The sequence below is a fragment of the Trichechus manatus genome, unplaced genomic scaffold (genome assembly GCF_000243295.1).
Source record: "Trichechus manatus latirostris isolate Lorelei unplaced genomic scaffold, TriManLat1.0 scaffold00052, whole genome shotgun sequence".
NCBI classification, from domain to species: Eukaryota; Metazoa; Chordata; class Mammalia; order Sirenia; family Trichechidae; genus Trichechus; species Trichechus manatus.
This window is the reverse complement of record NW_004443988.1, coordinates 13,824,241-13,843,312: the sequence shown is the minus strand read 5'-3', so window position 1 is coordinate 13,843,312 and position 19,072 is coordinate 13,824,241. Positions and strand designations below refer to the sequence as shown.

At 44.8% G+C, this 19,072-nt stretch overlaps 1 protein-coding gene across 2 annotated transcripts in view; it reads right to left on the bottom strand.

Moving 5' to 3' along the window:
- Positions 1–243: 243 nt before the first annotated feature.
- GLDN (gliomedin) overlaps positions 244–19,072 on the bottom strand; it is a 90,875-nt gene continuing 72,046 nt past the window's right edge. For both annotated transcript variants that reach the window (XM_004377662.2, XM_023732476.1), the window contains 6 exons: positions 14,309–14,455; positions 11,939–12,067; positions 8,486–8,569; positions 8,263–8,388; positions 7,057–7,207; positions 244–1,685 (listed from right to left, as the gene is read on the bottom strand). In XM_004377662.2, coding sequence (XP_004377719.1) covers positions 1,208–1,685; positions 7,057–7,207; positions 8,263–8,388; positions 8,486–8,569; positions 11,939–12,067; positions 14,309–14,455 — 1,115 coding nt within the window. In that variant the 3' untranslated portion in view covers positions 244–1,207. The remainder of the gene's footprint in view (positions 1,686–7,056; positions 7,208–8,262; positions 8,389–8,485; positions 8,570–11,938; positions 12,068–14,308; positions 14,456–19,072) is intronic.

The window sequence follows — 19,072 nt, the reverse complement described above, 5'->3', positions numbered from 1 at the left end:
GAAACTATTTGTTCTGTAAGCCTTCACCTGAAGTACAATTAAAAAAAAAAAAAAATACAGAATGAAAAAAAACAACCCCCCAAAACAGGCTCTGGTAAATAAGCCCTTCCAAGAATCAGGCTCACTTTATATTCCAGATCAAGGGTTGGCAAACATTTTCTGAAAAGGGCCAAAAAGTGAATACTTCAGGCCCTCTGTTACAACTACTCAGCTCTGCCCTTGTAGTACAAAAACAGTCATAGACTACTACAGTGCATAAATACATGTGGCTGTGTTCCAGTAACACTTTCTGTATTAAAAACGGGAGGTGAGTTGGCTTTGGCCCAAGGGCCATAGTTGGCAGAGCCCCGTTGTAGATAGTAACCACAAATAGTGCCTCTCTTAAAGATGCAAAGTGTATCCCATGGTTCTAGCCAGGTTAAAGTTCACTCATACATTATTTAGTACTCTAATCCATAGCTGTGGTAGAAACAGCCACTGTGACATGGGGGATTCAATGCTTATGATCTACAGCCGAAAATCAACATGATCAGAAATTCATAAGAACCTGGAAGGACCTGATTCTGTTTCATCAAGAAACCTGAGCAGGCAGCTGTTCCTGGCTTTTGCTAATCTTGGAACTGTGATCAGGAGCTGAGGATAATGGACATTCAGGTGCTGTGGTGGCAGGTGCAGAGAAAAGTAAATTGTGGACAATATGGTATCTTAGCAGCCTTAAAGGCTCAATGCAATTTCCCAAGGAACCAATATTAAGTCAATACTAAGGAATTCATTGCTTAAGCAACTAGGCTTATCAACTTAAGGGTAAACTTGCATGTGGTTAAAAAACAAACATACAAAACAGATGCATAGAAGTTGTGAGAGCAGTAACAGCCAAGAATCACAGAATTTCCTACAGGTAGAGGAAATCTTAGCAGTCATCTCAGCCAGCCCTTTCATATGACCAATGGGGAAACAGGCCCAAAGAGGGAGAAGTGACTTGCTCCGCTGGTTTGTGGAGGAATTACCAAACTTCAGCCATGCTGACTTTCAATCCATTGCTCATTTCCACTAAGGAATCTGAATTTAAAGGGGTCCACTGTCCATATAAACACTCACGTCATAAGATTATATTCTAAGTACCTGGCTAACCTTAAAGACAGTTTTCTGCTGGGATAGAAATGGTCCCAGAGAACATCTGAAATTTATCATTGGGAACGGTGTCACATCATTGGTTTAAAGTACCTCGCAAAAACTTCACAGGGTAAAGCATTAAATGGCCATCCTCCCAAGAATATAAATGCTGGTCTCTCATATTGTATGATAACATGGCAAGAACAGACTGGGAAGTTCGTAAATTGAAGTTTGCATTGATCTGTTTCCCTCCTAACAAATCAAAGGCAAATGTTATACTCATATCTTTGGTGTCTGTGACATAGAGGATCCCTTGGGCAATGAAGGCATTGCCGGCCTTGGATTTGGGGTACGTGGTGTTGACATGTTGCACCACAGAGAATGTCCTTTCATCCAGTTTCGCTACAAGGATGCTCGAGCCATCCACACTTGAAGCATAGATAATCCAAAGGCCCTTTTCATCTACAGCTAAGTTGAAGTAAGTCTTGGAATTTGTAAAGAGGTATTTTCTATCAAAATACAAAGCATTTTCAATCTTCAGAGTTTCAGATGTTTCTCTGCCAAATTCAAATCTGAAAAATATTTTAAAAAGTAGATATGAGTCACTATTTCTGTGGACAAAAATGGTTTGTTAGACTCTTGCATTTAACTTGGTAAGATACCACATACACAACTAGTGGCATAGACAGACCATGTAAAAAGAACTCTGAATCTTTCCAATGAACTTTTTATTTAAAAAAAAAGTATTTGCTAGATGGGGGGGATCTTGCAGATGCCTGAAACAATATTCTTGGTTGAGTCTTTTCATATGAGAAAACTTGCTGAGACTATTCAACTGTCATTAACAGGATAGGATTGAATTTCTGAGAAAACATGTTTGAGTCTGCAAACTTGGCACCATTTTGAGCAAAGGCTCAAAGGCAGAAAAACAATTGTGGTGAATTTAGTATGGCCAGCAAGCCATTCCAAGCAAGCCGATTCCTCTGTCTGCCTCTAGAGATACGGCCTTAGTTTTAGTGTATGAGTCCCTTCAGAAAATAGAGCTGTTCTGGCTGTGATCTAGTAATGGGTAGTGGACTGCCAGAAATAACTATAAGACTAGACAAAAATGTATGAACTGTTTTCCAGCATTGAACAACAGTGCAGGGCTGTGATCCATGGGAGAAGGGAATCATGGGAAGTAAGCTCCAAAATCCCTCTGATTTTCTGCCTGGGACACTTTCCAAACCTCAGCACTGGAAATTGGAGCCCCAACACAGAACAGCAGTTTCACCAGACAACAGAAACAGAGACTGCAATTTGGAGCTACCGAGGTGGCTAAAATACGTGGGCAGAGGATTGGAGAAAAAGTGGCTGCATGGAGGAGCTCCACATATCTGTAAAGGGTCCCTGTATGTATTTGGCTAAACACTAAGCTGCATATGTGCAGCGAGACTCTGACATGCCTGATGGATAAACTACTGGGGAACTGAGAGCTGAACAGAGAGCCCAAAGGGTGCACAGTGCTCAGAGATGCTGGAGTTCTGACCAGCCAGAGTAGAGTGACCTCACTGAATAGCCTTAGCATTCAGTTGAGACCCCACGTAGGCTATACCTTAGGAGTAGGTTACTCTAGACGTGCCCTAACAAAGGCCAAAAAGACTTCCTCTTTAAAGGACGACAACAAAATCCAAACTATCAAATGTGTTGCATCACAAAGTCTAGCTCACAATACAAAATTATTAGATATGTGAAGAAGCAGGAAAATGACCTGCATCTGCAGAAGATAAAATATTCAGTACAAACATATCCAGAGATGACACATACTGGAATTGTCAAATAAGGATTTTAAAACAATTACAAATATATTAAGTGATTTAAAGGAAGGAATGGACCCAATATCATCAAAGAAGTGCAAACTATAAAAAAGAACCAAATATAAATTCTTGAACTGAAAAGTGTACTATGTGAAATTTTAAAAATTAACTGGACATGTTTAACAGTATATTGGAAACTACAAAAGAAGTGTCAGAAATCTTGAAGATGGGCAACAGAAACTGTGACTTGGATACAGTATGAAGCAGCCTAATATATTTTGAGTCCCAGAAAGAAAGGAGAGATTGGAACATTAAAAAAAAAATATTTAAACACATAGTGGCTCCAAATTTCCCAAATTTGATTTTCAAAAAAAGTAACCACAGATATGAGAAGCTTAGCAAACTTCAAGCAGGATAAACACAGAGAAAACCAAAAATAAGGAGAAAATCTTAAAAGCAGCCAGAGACAATTAAAAAAAAACCAGATTACATATAGGGGAACAATGATAAGAATAGTGACTGACTTTCCCTCAGAAGCAGCAGAAGCCAGAAGATAATGAAACAACATCTTAAACTGTTGAAGGGAAAAACCTGTCAACCTAGAATTCTATATCCAGCAAAAATATTCTTTAGAAATGAAGGTGAAATAAAAACATTTTCAGATAAATAAAAGCTGGAAAATGTTACTAACAGACCTGCACTACAAGAAATGTTAAAGAAACTTCTTCAAGCCGAAGGGAAAGAAACCAGATGGAAAATTGGGTTTACACAAAGAAAGTAGAACACTGGAAATGGTCGATGCGTGGGTAAGTAAGCTTCTGCTTCCTATCTATTCCTTTAAAAGACAACTGACTGCCGAAAGAAAACCAAGACCAAAACCCAAATCCGTTGCTGTCAAGTCAATTCCTACTCACAGTGACTGTATGGGACAGAGTAGAACTGCCCCATAGGTTTCCCAAGGAGTGCCTGGAGGATTTGAACTGCCGACCTTTTGGAAAGAAAACAGCTGTTCAAACTGCACAAGAATGGTTGTCATGGGCAGATGGGTTTGTATAGAGCTATCCTTCTCAAACGTCAATGTGTAGATAAATCACCTTCGGATCTTGTTAAAATGCAGATTCTGATTTAGTAAGGCTGGGGTGGGGCCTGGGATTCTGCATTTCCAACAAGCTTCCAGGTAATGCCTGTTCTGCTGGTTGGTCAGTAACACTTTGAGCAGAAAGGATATAAGGAACAGTAACTAGCTTGTGTTAAATAGTTAAGAACAGAACAGAAGAAACAGGTAATAGTTAATAGTTGTGTTAAAGAGAACACTCTGGAGTCAGAATGAATTCACATCTAAGCGTCCCCACTGTTAGCCATACGACTCTGGGAGAATTACCTCACTAATCCACAGATGACTAGTGACCTCTACTGAAATCCCTTCTCAAAGATTCTTAGAGCTGCAAGTGGCCTTAAAAAAATCATCTAATTCAACCCTTTCATTTTACAAATGAAAAAGGAAAGTGACTGGCTCATGAACATAAGTGGCAGAACCAGAGTTTGAACTTAAGCTTTCTAATTCAAGTTTGTTTTTTTTCCCCCTTTACTCCATGCTGAAATTTAAAGAAAAAAAATTTTCACAGCATTCTAAATTAAGAAAAAAGTCACCAGCTGAGAAGAGGTGTAGCCGAGGCAGCAAAGTCAGGGCTGTGAAGTTAAATTTTCTTGTCAGGTAAGTGGCTGCATAAATTAAACTACAGCATGAAATCTCATGCTCCTTAGAGCCTGGAGGCTGTCTGATTTGGCAGACTCCAAATTATGACTCAAGAGGTACCCAGGAATGAAAATTCAGGGCCACCTTGGTGGCACAGTGCTTAAGAGCTAGACTGCTAACCAAAAGGTCGGCAGTTTGAATCCACCAGGCGCTCCTTGGAAACCCTATGGGGCAGTTATACTCTGTCCTATAGGGTTGCTATGAGTTGGAATCGACTCAACAGCAGGTAAGAAAAAAATGGCAATGGGTTTGGTTTTTTGTTTTGGTTAGACTAAGAGAAAAGAGGAGCCCTGGTGGTGCAGTGGTTAAGAGCTCAGTTGTTAACCAAAAGGTAGGCAGTTCAAATCCACCAGCCGCTCCTTTAAAACTATGGGGCAGTTCTACTCCATTCTACAGGGTTGCTATGAGTCAGAATTGACTCGGCAACAGGTGAGAGAAAAGAGAGACACCAGAGGGCAGCATTCAGCAGCAGAAGAAATGGGAAATGTGTGGCTCTGTGGCTGTGCATTTGAGAATAGCAAACCTGAAACCAATTCAGAAACCTTGGAGTAAGTTTGAAAAGAAACTAGAGAAGACTGAGGGCTTGGGGAGGCCCTGCCTGCCTGTCTCAGCTCACAGGAATTCCTCTCTTAATGCCTGGAATTAAGCATTGCCATTGGCCTTGGTCTGGTACTGGCACCCAGCTGCTGTCCTTGATGAAGCTTATCCTTCACAGCAGGAATAGGGTCTAATCCAGGTCTGCTCTCCCTCAGCTCCCAGCCTGTGGCCTGGCACGCAGCAGGGCTCGGTACAGGTTTTCTAACCAGTGTGTCACACAAATTTAGCTTCACTGGAAGACACCCTTTCTTGAACAGTTAGTCCTGTTTCTGGGGCTCATTCACCCCCAGCTCTTCCCAGTTACCCCTCCACCCCCATGCAGTAATGGCCTTATATAACACAGCAGCAGGCCATCACAGGACTAAATGAGAAGAAAAGTCACAGGAAGGAGCATGTCATAGGAATGATGGCTTCTGAATTAGTACAGGAGGTGGATCAGTTGTCCTTTTCTACTAGCACAAGACTGCCCAAATGAGGTGGTGGGAAAGATGTAGGGATGATGGGGGAGTTGGGTAGAGAGGGATGAGAGGCAAAGGAGGGGATGCTTGCAGCCACAGCTGACACTGTGTCTACCATAGCTGATCTAATTGCACATTACACTAGGACACTCATCCCCATCCTAACCTAAGCAATCAAATGCCAAAGAAGTAGTTAGGGTGGACCTCACCAAGGGCAGAGGGAGGATGAAGAAGAGATAAGGGACCCAATCCTCCCAAACAAGGTCACCATCTCTTGTTCTGACTGACCAGGACCCTGGCCGGGGTGGCTTAACCGGTAAGCAAGGTACACATGGGCTCACTTGTATTTACTTACTAATCTGTAGTGCACAATTGGGTGAAAGTGTGCACTACAGACTAGCAAGTAAACACAAGTGAGCCCATGTGTACCTTGCTTACTGGGTAATCTGTCCCTGATGTGGCTTCCATAATATTGGAATTACGATTTCAGAGAGAGCTGGAGGGACTCAGAAGCTCTAGCCACCTCTTTATTTAGTTGAGGACATGGAAGTCTCAGGAGGTGATGGCCATTGTCCAAGGCCATAGAGTGAGTAGGTTGAAGAGTTGAAACCAGAAGTCAGTTCTGACTCTCAATTCATTGCTCCCTGGACTATCCCTGCCACCCCCCACACACATATGCAAGCACTTTTGATTTGTCCATGATGAACTGCTTCTTCCTGTAAGGCCCAGAGCTTGATTTCTTGAGCCACAAAAACAAAACTTCAGCAATTTTTGTGGGGAGCCAGACAGGCTCGACTGCTGCCCTGGGCACAGTCTACCCAGGTGATCCCATCCCTTCCCCTTGGGAAGGCAGAGCGAGGAGGAGTGGTGGCCTGGCGGGGGCGCCATCAGGACAACAGAGCACTCTGAAGGCAGAGATGCCTGACGTTGGGTTGCAATCTCTAGTCTTCAATGGCGCCAGCTGTGGCGTGAAATTCTTCACACCCAAAGTGTTTCAGAACAAAACTGATCTCAGGGAGCAATGCTTTCCTGCCACAGGAAGTTGTGGGTTCTGGCAGCTTCCTTTCTCAGAGGATGAGAATGGTGCAGCCTCTTACCACGCCAAGTCTCCTTCTCCCTGCTCTAACCTTACTCTCGGTGTCCACCACCAGCAATACATGCAGACCCATGGCAGGGCTGGGAGATGGGGCTTACTCACCTTGTCTTGGGATTCATTTGGTCAGCAAACCCTGTTGACCTCTAGCTGTGTGCCAGGCCCTGGGGATATAAAGATGATGCAAACACAGTCCCTACCTCCGAGTGGCCCACAGGGCTCTGCAGGGTCTGAGTGACTCACCTCACTATGGTGTTGTAGCCTGCTTTGTGGTAGTAGAGAGAGTTGTTGTAAACAGCATGCCCACAGCCTTGGAAGTAATGTGGGAGTTGGATGGACATGTAACTGTTATTCAAAAGTGAGGGCCAGTCTTTGAATTCCTTCACCAAGATGCCTGTAGGAGGGAAGCCAGGAAAAGGCTGTTGTTACCTGCTGCCCAGCACTCACAGCCTGGGAATGAGTCGGGGGAGGAACGTAAAAGGGGGGCAGTTGAGAGTGAGATATCCTCTGCGGGCCCTTATCCAGTGTGAAGGGTCTGACTCCCAAACTCAAAGTCCAGTTCTCGTCTATGGATTCCTGAAATGTTGTTCAAATAACATTTGCTTTGCTCCTCTCAAGAGAACTATGCATCATCCCCTCCCCACCTCACTCTATATTTGTTTTCTGCCAGAATGACATAGGCCTACACAGGGATAGCAAATACTTGGCACTTGCGCAGTCACCTCCTGCCTCCTCCTGCACTCCACAGCAGCCACTGTTAATTCACAGTACTGTATACTCTTTCCCTTTGAGCCTCAAAATCCTTCTCAGCCAGTAATCTGAGCAGTTACTACCAGCTGATCAGAATTAACCTTGGTAAAATGAAGACGCACATCTCAGCTATTGTCAATGAGTCTAATCTCTGTCCAGTAAGTATTGCCAGGCCCCTTCTGGAATGAGGCCACTGCTGCTACCTTCAGTGAGTCTGGACCACATCCCTTTGGGGTAGCAGTGTGACTGCAAAATGGCACTTCACCTTCCTTCCCTGAGGTCTCCATCCAGCTCTGAGACGGATGGCCAAAAGTACTCTCCTGAGAGTGGGCCAGCCTTCAATGGACAGGACACAAAACAACTTGTCTCTGGCATTTCTTCCACATTTTGGCTTTGAGATTTGTAAGATCTGCAGTCAAAATGCTATTTGTTTACATCTGGATATTTTGCCTGAAACTGGAAAAGCTGCACTAGGGGTGCCTGCTCATGTCCCTGTGATCTGAACTGCAGGCATACCAGAGTATTCAACCAAGAAAAGTATGATGTCCATTCACTTATGCTTTCTAAAATAAAGAATAATTCTATTAAACCAATTAGATTTAATAGGGATTTTAGACCCACAGAAATAGAATAAGCCTGAAGATAGGCAACAGATGAAAAATATAACACAGATATGAGTGACCTATCAAGTGGCAATACCTGAAAAATGTTTAATCACCCAAATCCGTTCATCACTCTTGTTAGCAGACTCTCTTATCCAGGTCCCAAATGTCTCCTTAACTTTAAGTACTTGCGTTGAATTTCCAATGGAAGTGATCACAGATTCTGCCAAAAGAGGAGAAAGGAAGGTCACTTGCCTGCCAACTATGACTTTAAGGCATCTGATCTCTGAATTTCAAAACAGGGTGCTTTGTTTCTGTACCTGCTTGTGGGAAATGGTGTTCACTGACAGTCTCATCAGCTTTTCCAACCAAGGTATCATCATTTGGTATAGCACATGCCTCACCTAAAACAATGACAGTAATAACGAGAGCAAATGCAGTTGGCACAGTGAAATATTTGTAACTTTATAACTGGTGCTTCCCCCCCTCCACTCCATACTCCAGCCCCTTCGCACCCCTCCCACTCGGCCCACTAGGTTTCCTGGTTGCTTGCTTTTAAGCAACACCAAGTGATTTGCTTCCAATTTTCCCCCGCTTGTGTGTTCCCAAGAAGCTTTCCGTGACCTCAGTTTCTAGAATAATACAATCCCAAGACGATGTCAGTAAAAGGGTAAAAGTGGCCTGAACCAGCCTGTTCCAGCCCTCAGCAATCTGGGGAAAGAGAGGTCTGTTGATACCTTTCTGGCCTCTCTCGGCAGGTGGCATCACTATTACAGATGGCATTGTTCTGAAAGCGTTTTCACTTGCAGAGAAGCTGATGGGGAGGTGCGAAATGGGGTGGCTCTGACTACCAGAGCTTTGTGAGAGGTGCTGAGAGAGGCATCACAGAGCCTCAGAGGGAGAAGGAACCTAGAGGTGGATAGACTTGGAGACATCTGAGTCTCCTCACCACCATTTTCCTGCCTGTCTCTGCTTGAAGACCTAGAGGGGCACAAGTCCTCGAGGACTGCCTGATCTGTGGTGGGTTTGAGGCCGTGCCTCCTTTTTCCCTGTGCTGTAACTTGTCGTCCTTGGCTTGTCAACGCTCTCCACGATGAATGCGCTTCATTCAGACCTTTGGTGAAGAGGTGCCTCGAGGTGGCAGGAAGAGGAGAGGACACAATCAGTGAGAAGATGTAAGGAGTAGACTGGGCTGGGGCAGGCCGGGGAGAATCTGGCTTTCTGGGAATAGGCCCCAGTCACCTAGACAAGTTTTCAGGGGTTCAAATCACCTTGTGATTATTAGACAAAAAGGATAGCATCTGTATTGTCACTGTGGAAGCTCGCAGAATAATCTGAAGAGATTTGTTCATCAATAAAATCAGGGGGGCTGAACCCCACATGATCTCTCAGCTTCTTTCTAGCTGTATGAACCTGTGTTTCTCTGAAGACCTGTCACCTGATGAGATCAATCTCGGGTTTGTTACGACTCCCCCATATGCGTCCTGCTGCCTCCAGGTTTCATCTGCGGTTTCCTCAGATTCTACGATTAGGACCTTGGGCTTTGCACAAGAAAGGAACATAGAAACTCTCCTGTTCTCATTCTGAAGAAAAAACCCAAACCAAACCCACTGCTGTTGAGTTGATTCCGACTCATAGCAACCTATAGGACAGAGTAGAACTGCCCCATAGGGTTTCCAAGGAGCGACTGATGGATTTGAACTGCCAACCTTTCGGTTAGCAGCCATAGCTCTTAACCACTGTGCCACCAGGGTTGCATTCTGAAGAAAGGCTCTCATTAATTTCTGTCGTACTAACCTGCCTCTGCAGCTGTGGGAACAGGAGAGGGGTGGCGATTTTAAAGGAACCGAAGCAGAAGAGAGGGCCAAATTCAGATGCAGAAGCCTGGAGACTGAGGACCCATTTCTGGTAGGCTGACTGGAAGATAATAACCTCTCATTTAAAGCAGTTTTTCAACCCAGCCTCTTCGTGGATATGCTAAGCAAAGTGTAGTGCTTCTGCAGGCCTGATTGTCACTGCCTGACAGAGCCTTTGGCAAATTAGAACTCTGTAGAAGCTCAGGTCACTTTTTCTCTCAGGGGAGTGTCCCTGCTCAGCTTTCTCTAAGGGAAGCTGATCAAAGGAGCTGGTGCTAATGGAGGGGAGGTGCTGAATGCCAGGGAAGGATCAGATCTCCATAATCTAACAGTGTTGACTGTGGGGCGGAATTACAATCAGGCTCCATTTATTGGGGACTGGGTGACATCTTTGAAAGCACAGATTCACCCACTCTGACAGTTAAGTGCATGACCCCAAAATGTCTTCCAGAAAGAACAGTGAACCAAACGGAACTAAAGAATGTTTAGGAAGATGGCAGAGAAATCTATGAGAGAGAAATCCAGCTGGGATCCTCTTTGTTTGCCAGTGAAGTGAGGGCATCAGGTTGTACTTCATGGTCTAAGTGAATGGAACTTAGGTCCCCTCTACTGGGAAGAAGTTCTAGCATCACCCAAGGAGTATTTCTATTAATGTTGTTATTGTTAGTTGCCATCAAATCGATTATGACTCATGGCGACCCCAAGTGTGCAGAGTAAAACTGCTGCATAGGGTTTTCAAGGCTGTGACATTTTGGAAGCAGATCGCCAGGCCTGTCTTCTGAGGCACCCCTAGGTGGGTTCGAACCTCCAACCTTTCAGTTAGTAGTCTAGCACTTAACCATTTGTGCCACCTGGGGACTCCATTTCTGCGAGTACAGCCCTTTGATTTCTAATTAGCTTTTACTCCTGGCACCACCCCTGCTAGCACCACCCCTGCTACACACTGGCCACGGAACAAGTCCTCTTGCCCTGCCAGAGGTCAGGCATTCCTTATCCTTGGCAGGCTTAGGTCTCAAAGAGTGAATTACCATCTCTGAAAGGAAAATGCTCTAAGACCAAGGGCTTTAGAGTCAGGCAGACCTGGGTTTGAAACTAGCTCTGCCACTTACTAATTGAGTGACCTTGGGCAACTTATTCAGCTCCTCTGGGCTTCAGTTTTCTCTCTCTAAATTGGAGACAATCATGATTCCTACTTCATAGGATTACTGTGAGGATTAAATGAAATAAGCACTTAAAACTGTGCCTGCTCATTAGCACTCAAAAAATAGTGGTGGTGATGGTACCACTAGTTGCCGTCAAGTTGATTCTGACTCATGGTGACCGCATGTGTGTCAGAGCAGAACCATGCTCCACAGGGTTTTCAGTGGCTGATTTTTCAGAAGTAGGTCTTTCTTCTGAGGCACTTCTGGGTGGACTAGAACCTCCAGCCTTCTGGTTAGCAACTGAGTACACTGACCATTTGCATAACCCTGGGATTTCAGTGGTGATGGCAGTATTATAGTTACTACTTGTGGGGAGGTGACAGATTGGAGCTCCCCCATAATTTTCCCGAGTATCAGTCAAGCCCTTCACATTCCCAAAAGTGTATGGTTGCAAGAAGTTTAACAGCTTAGCCTTAGAGACTGTGTAGAGACTTGGAGACTGGTGGATTTGGACTAGAAAGAGGAATAGCCTGGACATAAATGAAAGGGGAGGGATAAGAAAGTGGGTGGGGAGTCCAATTCTCAACCTGCCCCCAGTCCTCATCTCTGGCGCAGATGCCTCTGGCCTCCCATGAACATGTTGCAAGGGGAAATCTCACTTTGGGCAAAATATCTTCCTTCTGTTTTAAAAAAATCTGGTCACAAAGCCTGGTGCAGCCCAAGAGTTTGGAATCATTAGTGGAAAAGGAGAGTTCCCTGGGCAGGGGTTAGTGACCTGTGCACTGGCCGTTAAACATGTTTGGCGGCCGTGAGCCTTTGGGTCTTCTGCTTCCAGGTGGTCCCCGAGGACCTGGAGGGCCCTGGGGTCCAGGTGGGCCAGGTGGGCCTTGGTCACCTTTTGCACCTGGGTTGGAAAAGAGAGATTGATTGACTGATTAAAGAGCCATCAACGGAGATTAGGTTTCACAGGGAAAAGGAGTAATAAGCAGCTCTACGAGTCTCTCTGAGCTTCTGCCTTCCCAAAGGTGACTGTACTTTAGCACTCGTCTACACAGAGTTGAAAAAAAACCCATAGTAGGTGCTGAGTACCAACTACATGCCAGGAACTGTGCTGAGAACTTTCTAGACCTCCTCACCATCATTCTCCCCAGCCACTCTGTGAGGTAGTATCATTACCCCACAGTACACTGAGTCTTAGAGAAGTTAAGTGGTCTGCCCAAGGTCACAACCTGAACAGCTGAAACTCAGCTTCACGTGTGTCGCACTCCAGAGATCACCCATTTGACATTGGCCAGTGTCAGTGGATGTCAGCCCTGGCTACACATTACAGTCACCTGAAGAGCTTTAATAAAATACTAACGCTTGGGTCTCGTTCCAGACCAATTAAATCAGAATGTTGAGGGGTGTGAGGTTGTACACCCGCATTTTTATGCAGCCAGGTATGAGAAGCACTGCTCTATGTGGTAGAAGGAAAATCCCTAATGAGAAATCAGGGGCTCCTTTAGGTTCTGGTTCTAATCAGCATTGTGATCTTGGGCAGGGAGATTAACCCTTCTGAGCCTGTTTTCTCATTTCCAAATTAAGTCTCAAAATCACTGCCCTGGCCTGCCCTGGGAGACTCCAATGAGGTCACTGCTGTGAATGCTTTAAGTTGTAATCCTACACACCAGCAGGCAGCCATTCCTCTAATTTCAGGTGGCTAATGGCGGTGCTGCCCTTTGCAGGCCTGTTGGTTCTGGAGCTTCCATAAAGATACTACTTGGCTGGCAGTTCAGTCCTTTGTTTCTACCCTCCTGTCCTGAGCTGAGACTAGTGATCTCAGGTCTAAGCTGCCTCTTTCCACCCAGAGCAAGTAAGCCCTTTTAGTCTATAGAGTGGGCAGGTAGGGGACACAAGGGCCAGAGGTCTGCAGGCCAAAGCAGACATGATCCAACCCTGCACACCTTCTCCCCACTCTGCCCAGTGGCATGCTCAGCTCTAGTCTGGTCTCTTGAATTGGGGTATACTCAGGGATGGTGCTGTTCTGAATGGTTTACTGTCACTCTTTGCTTGTTCAGCAGAGAGGGGAATGCGGTATTCTGGATGCAGATTTTCCATATAACTGAAGCACAACAGGGTCTTATATTTTCAAAGTATACTCGTGTATACCATCCTGTCAAAACACAATTTAAATTTTAGGTATTTTACATAGCAACTTCCCCTGTTTATGAAACAAATCACGCTAAATGGAATTTAATCTTTCCCTGATGTTTTGGCCTTCACATGGCGCCTGGCACATTGTAGATGCTCAGTCAATGCTGAATGGATGGATGGGTGATTGGGTGGCTGAGTCATGCAGGTTATTATTCTAAACATCTGTCATCCTAGCTTCCTTAGGACAGATAATCATACCTCACTCATTTTCATATTCATATTTCACAGTCCCTCACTCATAAAAGTTGTTCTCTGTATTTAATAAATGCTCGTTGAATATATTAATAGTACAGTGATATTTTTATCACATAAACTGTCTGCTAAGTACTACACTACACTTAAAATTCTCCTGCCTCCTCTCCTCCCCCACTACACTCAGCTGTCCCCCACTCTTTCCATCACTGTGATTTCTGTGTGGTGCTTGCTGCCCCTTTCCACTTCCTGCACAGACACCGAATATTTGCTTTTAATCTGGGTTGGAAACCATACAAAAGCAAATCAGAAACCAAATTTTGCCCCTAATTTTCTGTCAGAAGCTTAGGATAAGGGCCTGAGAATGGCTGTACCTCTACTGTGAAGAAAATGCATGTACTCTTTGCCAGTTGTCCTCTGAAGTACCTTACGTCGCTTACTTGTCCTGTTTCAGACTGTGCTGGATTTAAATAGATACCTGGAAAAAGGAAGCTTCCTTCATCCTATTCAATCCAAACATGACTTTTAGACCTGAATTATCTAAATGAGTTATTCTTGGAGCCCAGATTTGGTCTTGCCCCTACTGGAGTAACACGAATAGTTTCCTCTTTTTTGAAAGCACAGAACTCTAGAGCAGGCTGCCAACTGGGTGGCCACAAAAGGCAAACAAGCAGAAAAGACCCAGCAGCTCTTGTATTGAAAACCAGGCAGGTTTCTGGGTCCATATGTCTCAAAGGGAGCCAGAAAATTCACCTCTTACCTGCCAGGAGCACATCGTTGGACACATCCCCTTTCTCTCCCTTTTCACCCTTCTGCCCTGATGGGCCCTCGTTTCCGGTCAAGCCCAGTTCACCAGGGTCTCCCTTTTCTCCTTTTCCCCCTGGATTTCCTGTGGCTCCTGGTTGCCCTGAGAATAAATAGCATATTATCTTGTTGTGCAAGAAATTTTAGAGGAAAATAATATTGTACTTTGTACTTTTGAGATAAAGCAGCTTTAAAAACCAAACACATCATTAAAGAATAGTATTTCTGAGTGGCTCTGCTGGAATACTTTTAGAGAAATTTGGTTGGGCCAACAGGTTGGAGAGAGGAGTGAAGCACAGAGGGGCACTCATAGCAACAGCAAAAAGCAAGTGAGGCCTGATCACAAGGCTGGGTGTTGCCACCTACACCACTTAGTTTATTTCTCCCAACAGATTGTGGTGACCAACTGGGCAGTTATCCTTTTATTTTATAGAAGTTGAAACTAAGGCCTAGAGTGGATATGAGTGATGCTGCTAATTAAGGAGCAAAGGTCCTCTGATTCCATCTCCAGTGTTCTTTCTGTGCATTCCAATTCAAAACGCTTTTAATCAAAACAGCAAAGCAAGTAAGGTTGCTTTAGGAAAAGCATTAAATAAGGACAGTGATGGTGTGAGCAAAATGTAATGGGTGAGATTTTCTATTTCTGCTCATGAGGATCCATCACTACAGGAGTTATACTCCTGCCCACATAGCTAGAAACTGGTCAAGATCTATGTTCATGTACAATTCTCAGAGCTCACATCAGTCAGTGTGGAGAGACTCACAAAATAATGGAATTTTGGCTAGAGCCCTCAGAAGAATCTTGTCTTAGTTAAAAAAAAAAAAAAAAGCTGCTGTCTATTTGACTCTGGTTCATGGCAACCCATGTGTGCCAGAGGAGTACTGTGCTCCATAGGATTTTCAATGGCTGGTTTTTTGGAAGTAGATTGCCAGGCCTGTCTTCCCTGGTGACTCTGGGTGGACTTGAACTGTCAACCTTTTGGTTAGCAGCCAAGCATGTTGACCATTTGCACACCCAGGGACTCCCTTGTCTTTGTCCAAAAACAAAATCCAAACCCACCGTCATCAAGTCAATTTTGACTTATAGTGACTCGATAGGACAGAGTAGAACTGCCCCATAGTGTTTCCAAAGCTGTAAATCTTTATGGAAGCAAACTGCCACATCTTTCTCCTGCGGAACGGCTGTGGGTTCAAACCACCAATCTATCGGTTAGCAGCTGAATGCTTAACCACCGTGCCACCAGGACTCCTCCTCTTGTCCTTATAGTGGGGCTAAATTAACCCAAGAATAAAGGCTGCTGTGGACCTGCCATAATAAAGCTTAACAACAAGCTTCAAAAAGATCAAACTGATCTGCAAGTAGTTTAACTACCTGCCAGAATATGGTCCAAAATTTGAATCATTTAATCAATGTAATTCACCATATTAACACATTAAATAAGAAAAATCATATGGTCATCTCAATCAATGTAGAAAAGGCATATGATACAATTCAACATCCATTCTTAATAAAAATTTTCATCAAACTAGGAATAGAACTTCTTTCAATCTGAAAAAGAACATTTACAAGAAACCTATAGTCAACATCACCCTTACTAGTGAAAGACTAAATGGTTTCCCTCTAACATCAGGAAAAAGACAAAGATATCCACTCGTACTTCTACTTAACACTCTACTGGATGTCCTAATCAATGCAATAGGCAAGAAAAAAAGGCATACTGATTGGGAATGAAGAACCAAAACTTTATTTGTAGACAACATGATTGTTGGCCAATTCCCATTCTCCAGTCGTCATCCTTGTGGCATTGCAATTATCTTCTCTCCAGACTTAAAATCAAATCTAGGCCTTCTCCTCCCCTCCCCACAACCTTCTGCCAGCCCCATAGGATACTATTTTCCCAAGAGAATCATAGAATTCCAGATTGGAAGACACCTTAGAGGTCATTTAGATCAACTTCCCATCCAAGCCCAAAAGCCTTTCTATTTTACTTAGTTGTCTCCTAGGCTCTTTCTTTGATGGGAAGGTCACCACTACATTACAACACACCACAGGCTGAACCTGAATACTCTACACTGCCATCAAAGGCAGTTATTCCCTAAAACATAAAGCTAGAGCTCTTAACATCTTTCATTTACCCCTGAGGAGTGGTAAATCTCCAGAATGGTTTCTGCTCTCCTATATTCAAGGGACCTACAGAGACCATCCCAAGAAAGACACCAGTGCATGAAAGAAACCCAAAGTGTTGATCACTGTTTGTAAACGTAGTGAACAAAGGAACATTCGCTAGATTTCAGTCAACCATGTAAAAACACCTCAGTATCTCAGTGAAAACCATGGAAATCAGCTATAGCATAAGCCCTGGGTTCCCTGCCTTTGCCAGTGGTAATCTCAGGCCGGCATTGTGCACTGGCTGAGGAGCTGGGGGATACAGTTGAGGAGGATGTGAAGAAGAGTGGGGGAAATCCCTCTGTTGTTAGCAGATGGCTCTGCCACGGATTCACCAATACAGAGGACAATGACGCCTCTCAGCAGCTCAGAGCTCGCAATGCATCTCTCCCTACAGCACCAAAAGCCATCACTCTGGGTCATCCCTGCGCATGGGTCACCAGGACATGTTGCTGGAAAGTGGCTCACTCACTGAGAAAGGCCCTTACGTGGGGACTTCTGCACGGGCAGGCGTTCTTTTGTCAGTATTTTAAATAGACGACTTGGCACATTGTCTGACGGAGACGAAAGATGAGAATGTTGCCATAGAGTCCAGCCAGTACAATGCACCAAGTATAACTGATACCTCCTACAGGTTTCACATGACTCAGATTTAGCAGTGCTCAGGGAAATGGTATCTGCTTTAGGATTTTCTTTTAAAGCATTTATTCTGGTCACAAGGAGCCGTTCTGCATCATCATCCAATTTCCTCTTCCTTTCATTTCTTCCTCTGATACCTTTCATTTCTCCCTTAAAAAGGCCATGTGTGACATAGGGAAAGGTTCATACTGCAGTGCAGCCTCATAGAAGTAGATATTTAAAGACAGATATTACAGATCTTTGCCTCAGAATGCGTTTTGACCCAGAGCTGGGGTATGAGTTACCATTTTCAAGCTTCAGTTAAGAAAGGACAGGGACCTTCTATCTGTGTACAAAGCCTGTCTTTGCTCTCTTGTTGCCATCACCTCTGACAAAGCATCACCTGACCTTGGTTGGGAAGACTGCCTGGCCACACATTGGCCATGGTCTCAGAAACAAGCAAAACCTAATCGCCACTCACCATCAGAGGACCTTTGCATGGCATTATCTCCCCTGCCCTGACCCACAGAGGTCAGCGTTGTGAGCTGTGCACGCTGACACTAGTGTGGTCTGGGCCCTGGCACTGCTTGTCCCGTGACTCCTCGCTGGCTTCCCATCAGCACATTTTGCCAGGAGAAGAAAGGCCAGATTCTGCTTGCCTCACTCGTGTGCTGGAAACAAGTCCCTGCTGTTCCCCTTCCTTGCTGGTGCCCACTCAAAATGAACAGTTTCACCAGCGCTGGATTTGAGGTCGTGTGAACGTCTGGGCTGGGTCAACGCCATCATCTTCATGGCAGGGGGTGAGGGAGGATGTTTTATTTTGGGCAAAACCATCTGCCACCGATTCTGGCAAGGGGAAAGTGGGCTAGAGGGTGTTGCACAAAACTCAGTCCCAAGACATGAATAAGGAGGAGGACATTTATTTCTGTTTTTATGGGGATGTGATTTTTAAAGACAATGCAATGTTAACTCTTCAGTGAGAATATGAGAGAGAAGTGGAAAAGGAACGTTTCGTTATGTCAGGCACAAGGTTGCTATGAGTCGGAGCCAACTCGACGGCAACTAACAACAACGACAACGACAACAACAACATAGCAGTGTATTTAAAATCTGTTGTTTGTAACCCAACCACCTCAGTCTACAGATGAGCAGACCCAGGCCCAGATGGTGGAGTGACTTGCCCAAGGCCTCAGAGCCCAGTCAAGGACTGAGCCAGGTGCTCCTGGGGCTCCTTCCACTGTTCACCTCTGCCTTGAAAGCAGGTAACAATAGATGCATCATCCACTCTGAGAGGTAGGTTATTACTCACTGAAATGTGCCTTCTCTCAAATGCCCTGCAGTCCGCTCTGAATGACTGGAACCCTTCCAGTTCTGCTACTAAAAGTCAACATCGGGGCTCAAGCTGGAAGGACTCAAGCCCTGTATTCTTCTTCAGTTGATCACACTAGCTGGAGAGGCCTCGGATTTCCTTCCTGCTCGTTCCTGCCCTGGGGCACCTCTAGTAACCCCACTCTTACAACTCGAGTCCAATCCCCTTGAACGGAGAAGTTTCATGTCGTTGTGGTTAGAGCAGGGGCCCAGGGGTCAGAGCGACCTGGCTCCATGTCCTGCGTCCCCCACCTATTAGCCATTTGACACTAGACAAGTTATTGCCATCCATTTAACAGTATTTATCGAGTTGCTTTGCTAGGCAAAGAGTGCACAAGAATGGACCTCACATTCTACTTAGGGAGTCAGACCATAAACATGTCAACAAACAGAGAGGGATAACTGCTTTGAAAGAGAGTAGGGATGTGACTGAGGAGTGAAGCAGGGGCTGGACACGGATCAGGGACAATCTTGCACAGGAGGTAGCACCTCAGCTGACACCTGCTCTGTGAGAAGGCTGCAGCCACATGAAGGGCAGGGGAGGGCCCTGCAGCTAGTGCAAAGGCC